This window comes from Pelophylax lessonae (assembly GCF_965119305.1).
Source record: "Pelophylax lessonae genome assembly, chromosome: 5".
NCBI classification, from domain to species: Eukaryota; Metazoa; Chordata; class Amphibia; order Anura; family Ranidae; genus Pelophylax; species Pelophylax lessonae.
The window spans coordinates 327,598,151-327,613,131 of NC_138772.1; the positions used below are offsets into that span (position 1 = coordinate 327,598,151).

At 42.3% G+C, this 14,981-nt stretch overlaps 1 protein-coding gene across 3 annotated transcripts in view; it reads left to right on the forward strand.

Moving 5' to 3' along the window:
• RREB1 (ras responsive element binding protein 1) overlaps positions 1–14,981 on the forward strand; it is a 146,941-nt gene that overhangs the window by 106,671 nt on the left and 25,289 nt on the right. For all 3 annotated transcript variants that reach the window (XM_082258656.1, XM_082258654.1, XM_082258655.1), the window contains 2 exons: positions 6,504–6,648; positions 9,739–9,875. In XM_082258656.1, coding sequence (XP_082114782.1) covers positions 6,504–6,648; positions 9,739–9,875 — 282 coding nt within the window. The remainder of the gene's footprint in view (positions 1–6,503; positions 6,649–9,738; positions 9,876–14,981) is intronic.

Genomic DNA, 14,981 nt, shown 5'->3' on the forward strand with positions numbered 1-14,981 from the left:
TGTTATTTTTAAAACAAAAAATCCAAAGCTTAAGAGCCGGTTCACACTGAGGCGACACAACTCCTTACTACTTCGGGGGCGACTTGTGCATTACATTGCACCACGACTTCGGAGCGACTTGCAGGGACTTCACATAATAGAAGTCTATGCAAGTCGCTCCGAGGTCGCCCCGAAATAGTACAGGACCCTTTTTCTAAGTCGGAGCGACTTGTGTCGCTCCTATTAGAACGGGTCCTGTAGCGGTCAATGGACCGCGAGGGAGTGCAGCTTGTCAGGCTGACAAGTCGCGCTAATGTGAACCAGGTCTTAGTGTCACTTTAAGGTAGGTCCCCACACACAAGTTTGTAGCATAATGAATATTTTTTCTCTAACTATTTGAGCCTTGGAGTTAACTGAATAATAATTAGATGGGGATTATAATAATGCCTGTTAAATATATATATTTTTTTTATTTGAAAAAAAAAAGCTAAAAAAATATTTTTAAATACTTGATGTCATAAAAAATCCCAGATCAGATCAAAAATCTTGATTAAATCTAAATAAAAAATATAGTTACCATTATTGCTGCCATTCTGCCAGTACATTCAGCAGTGAACGGAATGGTTTAGATTTCTTCGTTCTGACTTCTTATGCTGCGCAGTATGTACATGGCAGAACAGGAAATCTAACGTTAAAGAGCGGACTCCACCATCACATCACATACTTAGCTTGAAATACTAGATGTCACGCAAAGTGCTACTTCTTTATTCTTTATCATTTGCATTGTGCTATTTATTGCCGTGAAATGGGAGGAATTTGTGACATCTTAACTTGCAAGGACAAATATTACTTACTAGAACAAGTACAGTTGCTGTAGGAGACCTGTTCCTTTAAATTCTCAATACTGGCTTTCTCAGCTCACCACTAACTCCTCCTAAGGTAATTCCAGGTGAATTCAGTCTGCTTAGTACTGCAATATTGCCTACTGAATAGTTTTGGCTCTTTTTAAGATTTGATAATGCCTATGTGTCCATAGGGACTATTTCGGAATGTACGGAATTATTTTTAATGGCTTATAAAGAAAATAGTCTGACATTCACCTCCACTCTTCATATTTACATACATTAAAACGCGCACAACTTCGAAAATAGGTATCATAAAGTCAGAAGTGCCATTAATGCTCTGCAGATTTTTCCTTATTATGGTTTATACATAAAAAATATAGTTTGGATTGGTTTTTCTGTTGCTTCAAGCAGACCTGCACTGTCTGCATAAGAATGTGTTTAAATAATAACCCCTCAGCAACTGCTCCTACTTTAGCCCTCCAACCCTTTTTGCCACCTTGGTGGCTGCTTGGGGAAGTCTGAGCATTATTTTCTATTAGTATGGGATGTTGGTACCCAATTATACCGTACAGATAATATTCTTTATCATTTAAGACACACCTCAAATAGTATAACTGCAAAAAGGTGTTGGGACACATCCAAACTGAGACCTTAAAATGTTTCTGCCCTCCATCACCAGTCACATGACCAGTGCTTGAAACTAATAATGTGATCTTCGCAGAGCAGCAGTGATCAGGCAGCTGTTGATTGGACAGGTCTGTCTGGACATTACCCAACCACACAATAATCTGAAAAATGCTACAGAGATCTCTGAAATACATTTCTTCTGGAATTCCGCAACCCTACTGTGACAATCCTTTTCGGTCATGTTGTCTTTGTTGAGTAGACTTGGGAGGTTAATGTTCAGGCACAGCTGGCCAATTAGTGGCTATGCCTAGACACTTTTCCCCTTTTTTGCAGCGATCACATGACCAAATCTAAGGTATTGATGATGTGAAGGGCAGAAGAATTTCAAAAGTTAACAAATGCTAACATTTTAATATTAGTTGCAGTAGCCAATATCAATACGTTGCTTATGTGCTGCTCCTTCCATAAAAGCTTGCCTTTCTGATTAGTTGAGCCGATTCAAAGGTTGCTTCCCCAGGTCGTAGGTGTTAGGTGGCTCTGTTGCCTTGCAGTGTCCTATGGAGCCAGCCTTTTGGGCACAGTCCCAGGAGAGAGACTCCAAGCTGATGCTTTTATGCTGCCTGGGCAGGCATGCACAGTGGCCATGGTGATGCTTGGAATTATGGGACATAGTCCCAAGGAGGGGGATCAGTGGGACTTTAATTGGCCATGTTGCTTTTAATAGTCTGCTAATCATTTAATAATTTTCTCATTTCTGTTTAAACCTCTTTCATTTCTCTTGGAGGTTCCAGAAAATACCTTACATAGCGGGATTACTGTTATAAATAATCTTTTAAGTTGTTAAGGTCTGTGCTGTATATGTGTACAGATCTGTGTCGGATGTCTCTGCATGCATGTATGGTCAAATCTGCTTCACGGGTCAAAGGGTTAGATCCAAGCTCAGAACATTTCTGGGCCATTTTTTCCAAGCTAGAGCTCTCAGTGAGGTAGCACAATTTATTTTCCAGCATAACTGTTTCCAGGTTTGGTGTTCTGGAGTAATACAGAAAGTTCTGATACCTGTACAAATACATGTTCCAACAGCCAGCATCAGAGGTGTTAACAAAATAGAAAGTGAACATTTCTGGGCCAGTTCTTTCCAAGCTAGAGCTCTCATTGAGGTAGCACAATTTATTTTTCAGCACAACTGTTTCCAGGTTTCGTGTTCTGGAGTAGTACAGAAAGTTCTGATACCTGTACAAATACATGTTCCAACAGCCAGCATCAGAGGTGTTAACAAAAAAGAAAGTGAACCGTCGGCTTAGCTGGGATCAGCAGTAATGTTCTCATCATCCAGGTTGTCATGCATCTCTTAACAATTGTAAGGTACTGCCTGGGACTTCACCTCAGCTCACACAACACACAGGAAAAAAAAAAAAATGAGCGAAAACTTGTCTGACCTGTTTTACTGAGCAGGCTGGAACTCGCAAACAGAGCAGTATCCTATTTCACTCCCTCTCTGCGTCTCTTCAACTAGAGAGATTTTTTTTTTGTATTGATGTCTTTAGAGGAGCATCGTTGTGTGTGCTTGGGTATCACAGCAGGTCTCATCCATCCTCTTCTACAGTACATGTGGAGACAAGCACCATTTTTAATAGCTTCATTGGCAAGCTCTTCTGCAATCTTTCACTGTGCAGATCTGTATTTTCCTTGTTTCTTTCCAGCAGAGCTATTGGCTTAGTATCTTAGCATGCTCTGTTTGGGTTTTTGATTACTAGGTGCTTTTGTTTACTCATGAGTTTTTTCTTGCTACTGACATAATTAAACCAGCAGTGTAACCGTTTATAATAGTATATTACAAAGGGTGTTTTAAAGGATGTGTTTGCTCTGAAAAGCAATTCATTGTGGATCACTTTTCAGAGTTTCTAGACAAACAGTGAGAAGGCACTATGTCGCCTACTCACTACCTGATTTTTATTATTTTTTTATTTTATTTCAGGTACTTGTATAGCGCTGTCAATTTATGCAGTGCTTTACATATACATTGTACATTCACATCAGTCCCTGCCCTCAAGGAGCTTACAATCTAAGGTCCCTACACAGGATCCAATTAACCTACCAGCATGTCTTTGGAGTGTGGGAGGAAACCGGAGTTCCCGGAGGAAACCCACGTAGGCACAGGGAGAACATGCAAACTCCAGGCAGGTAGTGTCGTGGTTGGGATTCGAACCAGTGACCCTCTTGCTGCTAGGTGAAAGTGCTAACCACTACATCACTGTGCCTGTAAATGTCGCACCACCATGCCACAATTGTGTGAATTGCAGGGAGGTTGAGACACAGTCCCATAGATTTGCGTTGGCATAGTTGTGTTCGGCAGCAGTAATGCCTGCCGAATGCAACATGCTGTGTAATTTTGATCAGGAAGCACAGCATTGCAGCCGTGGCATGTGTACAACCCTGAGTGGTTACATGTCTGTGTTCAGGTGGTTGCTCGGGGGCCAGTAAAACTATGGCTCAACCTTCTGGATTTATTACCTCCTGGCTGCACATGTGAACAACCCCTAAAGACCTTTCCAAATAGAGATATAGATTAGAAACACTCATGGCTGTCTTCTTACTATGCAATACAAATTGCTTTGCTGTGATGTTGACATACTAGCTTCAATACGTTGAGGTTGATTCACTAAAGGCAAATAGGCTGTTCACTTTGCAAGGAACTTTTCCCTTAGCTTAGTGGATGAGGCCTAAATTCACTCTGCAAAGAACATGCAATCAGGTGCAAGGAAAAAAAATAGTTTTTCACTTGCTCAGGGTCAGCAGTGCAGAATGTACTGAAGCCAAGAGGGTCAGCATTATATCCAGGCAGCTGGGCATTCCCCATACTTGCCTAAGAAAAGGTGGTCTTTGAGGGGACTGATTAATTAAAACTGAATGAGCTGTCCATGCTAACCAAACAGAATTATTGTTCCATTTTCCCTTAAGGCCTTGCTCACACCATGGCCATTGAGCTACTTTTTTTTGCACACCAGCGTACATGTATGGTACAAGGCACATAGAAAACAATTCTCTACCCATATTCTTTTTTAGAAGATCTGCTGTGGTACACTAGGAAGTACTCTGTACTTTTCGCCAGTTTTCAAAAACAAGCCCTTGATTGGTAGGTAACCCGAGCACATGAATTTTTAATAAATGTGTCATCCACCGCCCATGACTTCATTTTACTAGTGTTCTGTGGTTTATCTGCAGTGGTAACATACACTGAACCACGGGAATACTAGAGATCACACTGCTGAACTGGTGAAGAAGGGTATGGTTCCATTGTGCAGGGGTTTGTACACTTTTGTTATTCATTTTTATGCTTGGATGCAGTGAGTGGGAGGCTGATTCATCTTTTTTTGACTGCCTTGACTCACAAACTGCAGTGTACCGTTTCTGCTGCCTGCCTGAAATCCCTTAGATGCCTGACACTCGGGCCAGTCTGAGGCTGATCACTCATTACAGGGTTTTGCAATCCCACCGTTGCTCAAGGGGGGAGCATGACTGTACTCGCTGCTTTTCATCCAAGCTGAGATTCTTAAAATCATTTCATCAGTGACTTACCCTGTACTTCTAATGCCATACACATTACTAGATTTCTTTTTCCAAATAGAAAAATAATAAAGATAACATATTTCTATACTGTTACAGTTAAATGTCCATTAGTTTGGGTCAGTACATGTTTACAGTTTGCAAATTAAAGTGCAAATTAAAGTACCAGTGGCTATTTTAGAAATCCCCCTTTTACCTTATGATGGGGAAAATTCTGGCATCTGGTAGCCAATTAGAAGGCTTGTTAGTTCACCCTAAGGGCCCAGTTAAACGTTGGCATTTAAAAGACCATTGGGCTTTTACTATGCAGGTTATAAAGTGCATATGAGATATCTAAAAAAAAAACATGTTTTTAGGTATTCAGACATTCTTCTTTATTTGTTTAATTGCAGCCTATTGTTTTTAATGAAAAGAAAATGCATACAAATTGCATCATACCTGTGTTATCATTAACCTCTTTCCGCACAGCCCAAGCATCCCTTTAACTAAGGGTTTTTACAGCCACTCTGAGCACAGAAACCTCGCCCACCCATGGACGCGTCTGTGTGGCATGTGGCCATTAAAACTCTTCCTATTTGCTGTTGCACATACAGAATTAGTTACATGGGTCACAAAATGCTAAGTTCCATGTACCTGAAAACAAACCGCGAACCTGAGCTATTTTCAGAAATGAACTGCAGTACAGTGTACAGGTGTGAACAGACTCTTATCTATAACTGACTTTGATGACAACTGCATTTTAGTGCATTTTGAAGCAAAGGTGTGAACGGGGCCTTCATGTTTTAATAAAAAGTGTAATACTTTGCTAACCAGACCAATGGCAGACTTGGGTTTTGAAACTTCAAACCAGATCTTTTTATTTGGTGTGGAATGGCATGGATCATCTATAGTCACTACAATCCCATCTACCGTTTTTTCCCCTGAGCAGTTTGGCCTAGTTGCCCTCCTCTCCATAACGGTATTATGTGTATGGAGTGGCTGGGATTTGGCGAGTGCAGAGCTAAAACCAGAGCAATGCCAAATAAGGAGACTTGCTGGGGAGATATCTGACTGGAAATGTCTGCTTTCTGTTCACAAGGCACACTGCCTGCTCACTTCCCTTTCTTACTCAAATCTCTGGAAACATGGCCAGCTTTTCTGTTTGGGGGCTGAAACGAATGTCTTGTTTTAACCATTTTATTCTCTTAATAAGAGTTACCCGCATCTTGAAGACTTGTGTACAGATTTAAGTAATCATGCAGTGACGATGTATAGGTCTTGATTTTCCATTATTAATGCAGCATGGCTATATTAAGCAAATTACTATGACATTCCCTTATGAGTGAATCATCCTTGGAGGGCCCCAAATAGTTCATTTAGTAGTGTGAGCATTGTTTTAGGAAAATGGCATAAGTTGTATAGTTGTGCTGTATGAAATATAATGCACCCAGAAAGATGTTTTTTACTTATTTAGGTCAATTAAATATTCTTGTGATGCCCTTTTAGACACATGAAGATTCATGAAAAGGACCCAAATGCTGCAGTAACTACAAGCCCACCATCCCCTCAAAAAAGGAGGCGAATGACATCCAAAAGAAAACCAAATCCTGAGGAGGAAATTCAGAAGGATGAGACACCTCCAGCAAAAAAGGTGACTTGTAGTTTCTAAATCGAGTACTTGTAATAGATAATTGGATCTCTAGATGCCAGTACCTGTAAATATTTTGACATTTGGATTGCTTATTCTTGGCACCAAAATGTACAGATCCATTCCATATTCTGTTCTACAAATTTCAATCAGTTTTGCAGTTACCACAGGGGTGAGTTGGGTCCAGGAGCTCAAAGGTCACATGTAGTCTTATGGTGACCATACGCCCTCATTTTACTATATAATCCATGTGTGATTTGATCGAAAAAGCAAACTTAATGGCCATACCTTCTATTTCCTTTTGCATCGATTGGCAGTACTGAGATGCTTAGGTCAAAAATGTGATATTTTTTGATTGATCAGATTATAAGTTTGCATGGTGGAAACTAGGGATCGACCAATATGGTTTTCTTAGGGCCCATACCGATTTTCCAGCCGCCCTTCAGGCCGATAGCCGACATTAGGCTCTGATATTCTGCACATTTAAAGTTTTTATTTTTACACTGTCCTTTTTAAAAAAAAAAAAAAAAATGTAAACATCCCTTGTGACAGTAATAGGCAGTGGCAGGTGCTCTTTATTGAGGGAGCTGGGGTCTAAAAGACCTCAAACCCCTTCTCTGCACTTGAAAGCATTCAAAACGCTAAGTTTGGCTGTTTTGAATGCTGTCTTTTTTTTTTTAAATCTGGTGCCTTTAAGACTCCAATACCCGGAAGTGATGTCATGTCCAGGTTTTTACATTGGAGATCCAATCTGAGCCGAATGCGGCTTTGTTCAGGTCTTCAGCCAGTCGGCGGACGTATTGGCTGGTTGCTCGGGTATCACAGTGGAACGGGAGACCCAGGCGAGCCGTGGAAGGGGCCGGGGGAGGGGTTGGGGGAACGTCCCACTCCTTATGACAATCGAGTGGCTGCTCAGCCGCATCAGTTGTCATTATAAGAAAGCCGTCGGCTCTAAACAGCGGTACCGGAGTGATGCCTCTAGCTGCAGGTATTACTCCGGTACAACCACTTAAAGAAATATCAGTCATATCGGCAAGTTTTTGGCTGATACAGATACAGTAAAACCTTGGTTTGAGAGTAACTTGGTTTAAGAGCGCTTTGCAAGACAAGCAAAATTTTCAAATAAATTTTGACTTGATATACAAGCAATGTCTTGATATACAAGTCACAGCTGAGTATAAAAGAGAAGAGAGGCACCTCTAAGTGTAGCAATATGGTTAAATTTAATGAAGGTACAACATTTAGCAACTCACATGGTTGATGATTGGAATAGGCACATCTAAGTATGCAGGCATCCGGGGTAAAGCTGTCCACATAGACCATCCTCCGCACCGCCATCTACGTCATCCCTTCCATGCTGCCCTTCGCTTTCAGATCGCTTTACTGCAGGGTGGTCTTCCCGGTCAGGATTACAGACTGGCAGCCGGCGGTGCAGAAGATGGTCTATGTGGACAGCTTTACCCCGGATGCCTGCATACTTAGATGTGCCTGTTTTATTCATTGACCATGTGAGTTGCTAAATGTTGTACCTTCATTAAATGGAACCATATTGCTACACTTAGAGGCACCTCTCTTCTTTTTGATACTCTGTAGCTCCTGCTGATTTTGCTTCTAATCCCCTTGTGGAAGCGGCTATTTGTGGATTGACATTTTATGGTTACACAACCTATCGCAATGCTATAATCTTTTTATATGGACTATAAACTGAAGGACTTATGAATAAATGGTTGCGGAACGAATCATCTGAGTTTCCATTATTTCTTATGGGGAAATTTGCTTTGATATAAGAGTGCTTTGGATTACAAGCATGTTTCCGGAACGAATTATGCTCGCAATCCAAGGTTTTACTGTACTTCAAAAAAGTGAATATCGGCCCCTCCGATAATCGGTCGATCCCTAGTGGAAACAATACCGATAGGATCAATAACTTAAGATCGTATCTTTCAAATATCGGTTAAAGATAATTTCTCTGTGTGTTGCATAGCAATCAATTGGGTTGTCAACGATAGATTGATTATTTCTGTCTGGATAGAACAGACCGAAAGGAAATTGATCATAAATCGAAGTGTGTATAGTGACCATGCAAGGTGGTAAATGCTCTGCCAGGTTCCCTATTAATCAGAGAGGAATGCATAAAAGATTTTCAAAATGTTTGGAAACGTTTATGAATGCATTAGCAATGATTTGGTTGTGTGGCGCTAAACCCACAGCCAAGTTTGATTGTTTGTGTTCTATTGAAAGTAATACAATTGTAAGGTAACATTTTTTACCCCTTAGGGCTTCTCTGAATTTCAAAAATTGTTGCCAAACACAATTGCCTTGCCATATCTTTACTTATATTTTACTAGCTGAAATTCAAGCCTTGGGTGGCCAAGTTGGCACCACCCGGCTTGAAAATATAGGAGCCAGGTGGAATATTGTTGGAGAAACAGTGAATGCATCTATTTGGATGCACTCACTTGTTTGGGTATTCTGACAGATGCAGATGCTGGGAGTCAAAATACATTAACCAGCAGGGGACATTTCTCTATCCACACTGTTTAGCATTGATGGAGAAACCTTTTTAGATTTCACTTGTTCAGACCGCGCGTTCATGGTTAGCCTTAAGCTGGCCATACATGGTTGCTGAACCGGCCGAATTTCAATCCGCTTGTGGCCACTGTGGTTCCATAGGTCAACTTTTACAGATTGGCTTTGGTTTGTCTGCCCTGTTGGTATATTTTCACTCGATCAGCGCCGCAGGCAAAAGGCTGCATTCTGACAGCAGGAGAGGCTCCCCACCAACAGAATACAATGACACAATTGGAAGGATTCTCCCATCCACATTCAACTTACAAAAACTGACCCATGAATGGCCAGCTTTAAGCTACCTATAAACAAAGTGGTTCGCTTTGCAAATCCAGGCTCACCCCTGTCAGAGCAAAACATTTTTCAAGAGTTGCAGTGCAGTTTATTTCGGTGTAGAGAGGATGGATAGAGTGGGCAGAAGCTGCCAGCAACACACGCCTTTACTTAAAAATATATATCTGTACAGGGATGTGGGGATAGGACAGTTTGGCTAATACCCCCTTTTTGTTTTGTTTTTTCCTAAAGGTGGTTGAAGAAGTTCAGCAAGTTGAACCATTGAAAAAGGCAGAAGATCTCCTTCCCTGCCCAATATGCTTTAAAGAATTTCCTTGCAAATCGTCTCTGGACACTCACATGGAGATACATCCAGAAGCCTCTTTAAAGTAAGTTGTCTCTCTGTGGGTCTGCAGTCAGAAGTTCATAATTCATAATGCTCTTTCATGTCTGATATTCGCTGGAAATATGCAATTAAAGTGGAGTTCCACCCTAATTTAATACTTACCTCCATCTTCTCGCTCCGGGTCACCTGAAAAAGAAATGGATAATCGCATATTTTTTTTTTTTTTACTTACCTCGTAGCGAAGAAAATATACTTGCCTTACTTCCTTCTTCCTCCTTCCTCGGCCGCGGCCCGTCGTCACTTCCTGGCTCTGCAATGATTCCTGGGAGCTGAACGTCATCTCTCCCAGGAATCATTGCGCCTGCACCGGCCCCGACGCCAGTTCCGGGTCGCGCGCGTCATCCCCTTCTAAACAGCTTCTGGACTCATTTTACCATAAAGGGTGTAGACACGATGAAGCAATGGTAATTTTGGTTAAATCTCCTTCTGTTATTGCGTTGTAGCAGTGACAGTAGCTGACAGGGTAAAGAGTCAACACTAGTTTCTAAAACATTAAATGAAGATAATAAAATACAAACTGTTCTGCCTTAGTAGTACAATGTGATATAATGGTTCTATCAGCATATGAAAAATGACTAGGGATGAGCTTGGGCATGTTCGGAACCAAGTTTGAACCCACAAAAGCGAGCCAGCCAGGAAACTGTCAACTTTAATGGACCAGTTTTCTGCATCTGCACATCTACAAGGAGCATGTATATGTGCATCAACGGGGCGGGGAATGCTTGGGCCATAGATCATTTGGCCCGGTACAAGTGACAGCTTCCCGGCAGCCTCACCCACGTGGGTTCGAACTAGGTCCAGCACACGTTAAAGATCATTCCTAATGACTGTTCAACTTTTAATATAAACCCTTAGCTGGTTTTCCCATTCTACATAGTAATACACCTACAGTGTAATTATTGACCAGTGTTTTACGTGCATTGCCATGCATCCCAATGGAAGATTTGTTTTGCTGGAAATTGAACCTAAGATGCAGCTAGCAGGATTTGCTTTAATGCTCCTTGGTAAAATGCAGAGGTGTAAATGTATTCTAATTTACAGCCAGGGGAGGACTGGGCCAGAGGGCAGGGGGGCAATTGCCCTCTGGGTCACTCTGATGCCCCATAAAAAGGCTGCACCGCTTCTGTTACAGACACGCCTTAAAGATTCCTGGTGAAGTAAAAAGTCCCCACCGCTGGCCTACTAAGTGCGGCATAAAGACCAGGACAGAGCACAGACCCCCCCCCCCAACAAGGATGGTGTAAATTGTGTCTGAGCAGAGTCTGGCTCCATGCCCCACTGGAGATTCTCCTCCCCCAGGAAGCCGCGACAGAGCTGTTCCAGCTGCCCCCTGCTGGCCAGGTCGGGAACCAGGTTTCGGCCGGTGAGTAGAGAGTAGCTGGAGCAGAGCTTCAGCCTGGAATGGGGCCAAGAGGAGGCAGAGAAGAGGGAGAGTGGGAGGGGGACCGAGTTGCTGCACAATGTGCCTCTGGTTTGTACTTGCCCCCTGGGCTGAAATTTGCCAGTCAGCCCCTGTTTACAGCCATAGTTAGCTGGTGAATGAATGTGATGATTTATTCATAACTGAGATACTGTATATTTACTATTTAACTTTATGCTGCTGTGAGGTGTGTAATGTTATTACTTAGGCTTGGTTCACACTGCGACTAGAGAGTTCAAAGTCGCACCCCATTCACTCCAATGGAGCCATTCTAATCAGTGTGACTCAAATGGCAGTGACTTGGAAAAAGGTTCCTGCACTACTTTCGGGCGACTTTATCATGACTTGCATTAAGTCGCAAGCAAGCCGCAATTAAGTCGTGTGGCAGAGTCACCCAAATTTTCCGTCGTGGCACTGTCAACCCAGCCTTAGGCCCGGTTCACATTTGTGCGATGCGGGAACGCTGCGAATATACAGCATGTTCCCGCATCGCATCCGCCCAACAGGCAGTTCACACTGCCATATGCGATATGCTGGGGGTGTCAATTCAAAGTTAACGACGCCCCTTAGATCAGATCGCATATCGCAGTGCAATCTGAAAGTTTGCACAGAATCAGATCGTACTACTGTGAACCACCATGCGATCCGATTCTGCTGCGGACCAAAAAAAGGGTCCTTTGCGTGTTTCAGTGCGATTGCGGTGCAAATTCAGCCATACAAACTGTATGGCTTAATAGGCACCGCACAGACATCGCATGTCATTTTAGGAGCAATGCGCTCCGAATTACATGCGATCTCTGTGATCGCACAAATGTGAACCGGCACTTAGAGTATGTTACAGATAAGAACAGCTTGTGCTGATGGTGATGTTAAACCCCAAGTCCTCTGTATTCTATCCATAGTTAACAGCATAAGTAGATCGTACAGTCATCATCTGCTTGCATTATTTCTTTTGGAACTGGTCAGGCTACTGGCCTTTAAGTCTCTCTCTCCTGGTAATGAATTATGAAATTCAGGCAGTCGCCACAGATGGAAGGATTTCAAGTTTCAAGCCCCTAGGCACCGCTCTAACTTGACTTGTCCCTGACAGTGAAACTGCTGCTGCAGACACTGGGACTCCTGAAATATTATTTTGGTTTTCCGAGTACTCTTTTCTGATTGGCTGCTGAGTTCTTCTCCACCCTCAGAGCCATTCTATTTGTATAACTATAATCCCTGCAAATGAAATGTGATACTGGAGCGTAGTGTGTACACCCCTAGTCTTGTAGCTTTTTTTTGCCTGTTACTTGCAGCCAGTTTGCTTTACTAAACAATAGTTGTAGTCTAAAATTTTTGACAGTTCAGTTCAAGGTACAAACTAAAAAAATAGCACTTTTTGTCTTTTCTTTTTGAACTTACTCATTACTCCCTTGCAGTGAACGTTGGTTTTGGATCCCACACCTTGCCTTATGTGTATGTGCTTGGGATGCGTGGCTCAAGTTGGAGTCTTATTAGATCCCTGAGCATGGGTCAGACCAAAACAGCAACACTGCGTCTGGAATGTGAGTGGCAATCTGCCCAATCTATAACCAGCAGCCTTAAAATAGGAAGCCCTAATGATATGGTTTCAGATTTGGGAGTAGAGGGAGGTATGTGTGCATGCATGTTTTTGATGAACGTTCTTGCATATGTATTTTTATACTGGAGGATGACAGAAGAGGCTTTCACATAAAGTGGCGATGCCTCTTTGCACACTATTGTTCAGACATTCGTTTCACTCTTTGGGATGAAGTCGTTCAGTAGTAAGAGACCCATCAGAGCTTTTTTACATTTACGAAGTGTGCAGACACTGTGATGAGTGATAGCCATAGAAGAGTTTTCAGATAACATGAGATTTAGAAGTTCACTTACAGGGATTCTCCAGGCATTTTTTAAACTAAATTACAGACGAGTGCTTTCAGCCTAATGTAAATATTCTTAGAAATGTTTGCTCTTGCTTTGTCATTTTGTTTCGTTTTTATAATTGGTAATTCCGCATACTCAGCTATAATTTTCATTTAATTTGTAGAATGCTTCCTTGTTAGTCATGATGCACAGTGGTTGTGCTTTACTGTTTTTTCTCAGCCCAAGTCTGTTAGTATGCGCATTAAAATCAATATAGTCTGTACAACTGATATATGAAAAGCATGCTAAGAAAATTTTATCTTGTTTAGTCATAATCCTTGTTTCATTCTTAGGGCCCATTCACACGTTGAGCTGCACAGATCAATGCAGGCTCAATGCAAGGGCGCCTAGACCTTGTGTTTTTTTTTTTTTTAATGTGCCCTGTTCACATCACAACACTGCGTGGTTTATCTTTATTTAGTACTACTCTTCGCTTCCCATGTCACAGCAGTGCGGCCTAATGCAGTGCTTTAAAGGGATTGTAAAGGCAGAAGGTTTTTTTTTATCTTAATGCATTCAAATGCATTAAGATAAAAAAAACCTTCTGTGTACAGCAGCCCCCCTAATACTCACCTGAGCCCATCTCTATCCAGCGATGTTGCAGGAGTGTCTCAGCTGCCCTGGACTCCCCTCCTTATTGGCTGAGACGGCAGTGTGTGCTGTCAATCGAAGTCAGCCAATCAGGAGAGAGAGGGGGCGGGACTGGGTCATGGCTCTATGTCTGAATTGACACAGGGAGCTGTGACTCGGCTCAGGTGCCCCAACAGCAAGCTGCTTTCTGTGGGGACACCCAACAGGAGGGAGGGGCCAGGTGCACAGAAGAGGAAAACTAACTGCACAGAGCAGCGAAGTATAACATGGTTGGTATTTTTAAAAAAAAAAAAAAAAAACAATAGAGCGGAAAATAAGCAGAAAGGGCTAACCCTAGAAAACGCATTTGTTTTTTGTGCGGGCTGGGATATATAGATAGCCATTAGTGGGGTGTAAAACAAAAAAAGTGAAAAGCTTGATTACTTTTAGGCAGACTTGCAGAATGAACCCAATGGGGGAGATTTACAAAAGGCCAGTTCACACTTTATGCAGTGACAAACATTTTAACGCAGAGACACACAGTAAACAATTGTTTTCTGTGTGTATCATTCACACTGCAATGCAGCCTAGCACTGCGCTAAAATGCAGATATGCTTCATTTTATTGTAGCGCACCGGCCTGAATCACACAATAATGCTGAGCAGCACAGCACATTGCGCTGCCCGACATTGCAGTGAATGAAGTGTACCTTTTGGTACGCTTCAAATAAAGCTTGTACAAAGAAAAAAAGGGGAGCAGTGCAATGCGATTATTCTTGCTTCACGCTGCCCCTAGCATAGCGGCAATGTTGAGGGGCAAAAGTGGTGAATTGGCTGCTCTGTGATTTCACAGAGGGGCAGTATGAATGTGTCCTAAAACGTGTGCACACAGAGTCTAGTGCAGCTGCACATTGTAACCAATCAGTTTCTATCTTCAGCTTTTTCAATTAAAGCGGTAGTATACCACTTTTTGTGACTTTTAACTACAGGTAAGCCTATATTAAGGCTTACCTGTAGGTACAATTAATATCTCCTAAACCTGCACGGTTTAGGAGATATTTGCACTGCATGCAGCCGCTGACGCGAGCTGCGCATGCGCTCTGAAGGTCCGGAGGGACCTTCAGAGTTCCTTGCCGGGAAGTGCCGGAAAACGACTCCTGCGCGCATGCATGAGAGT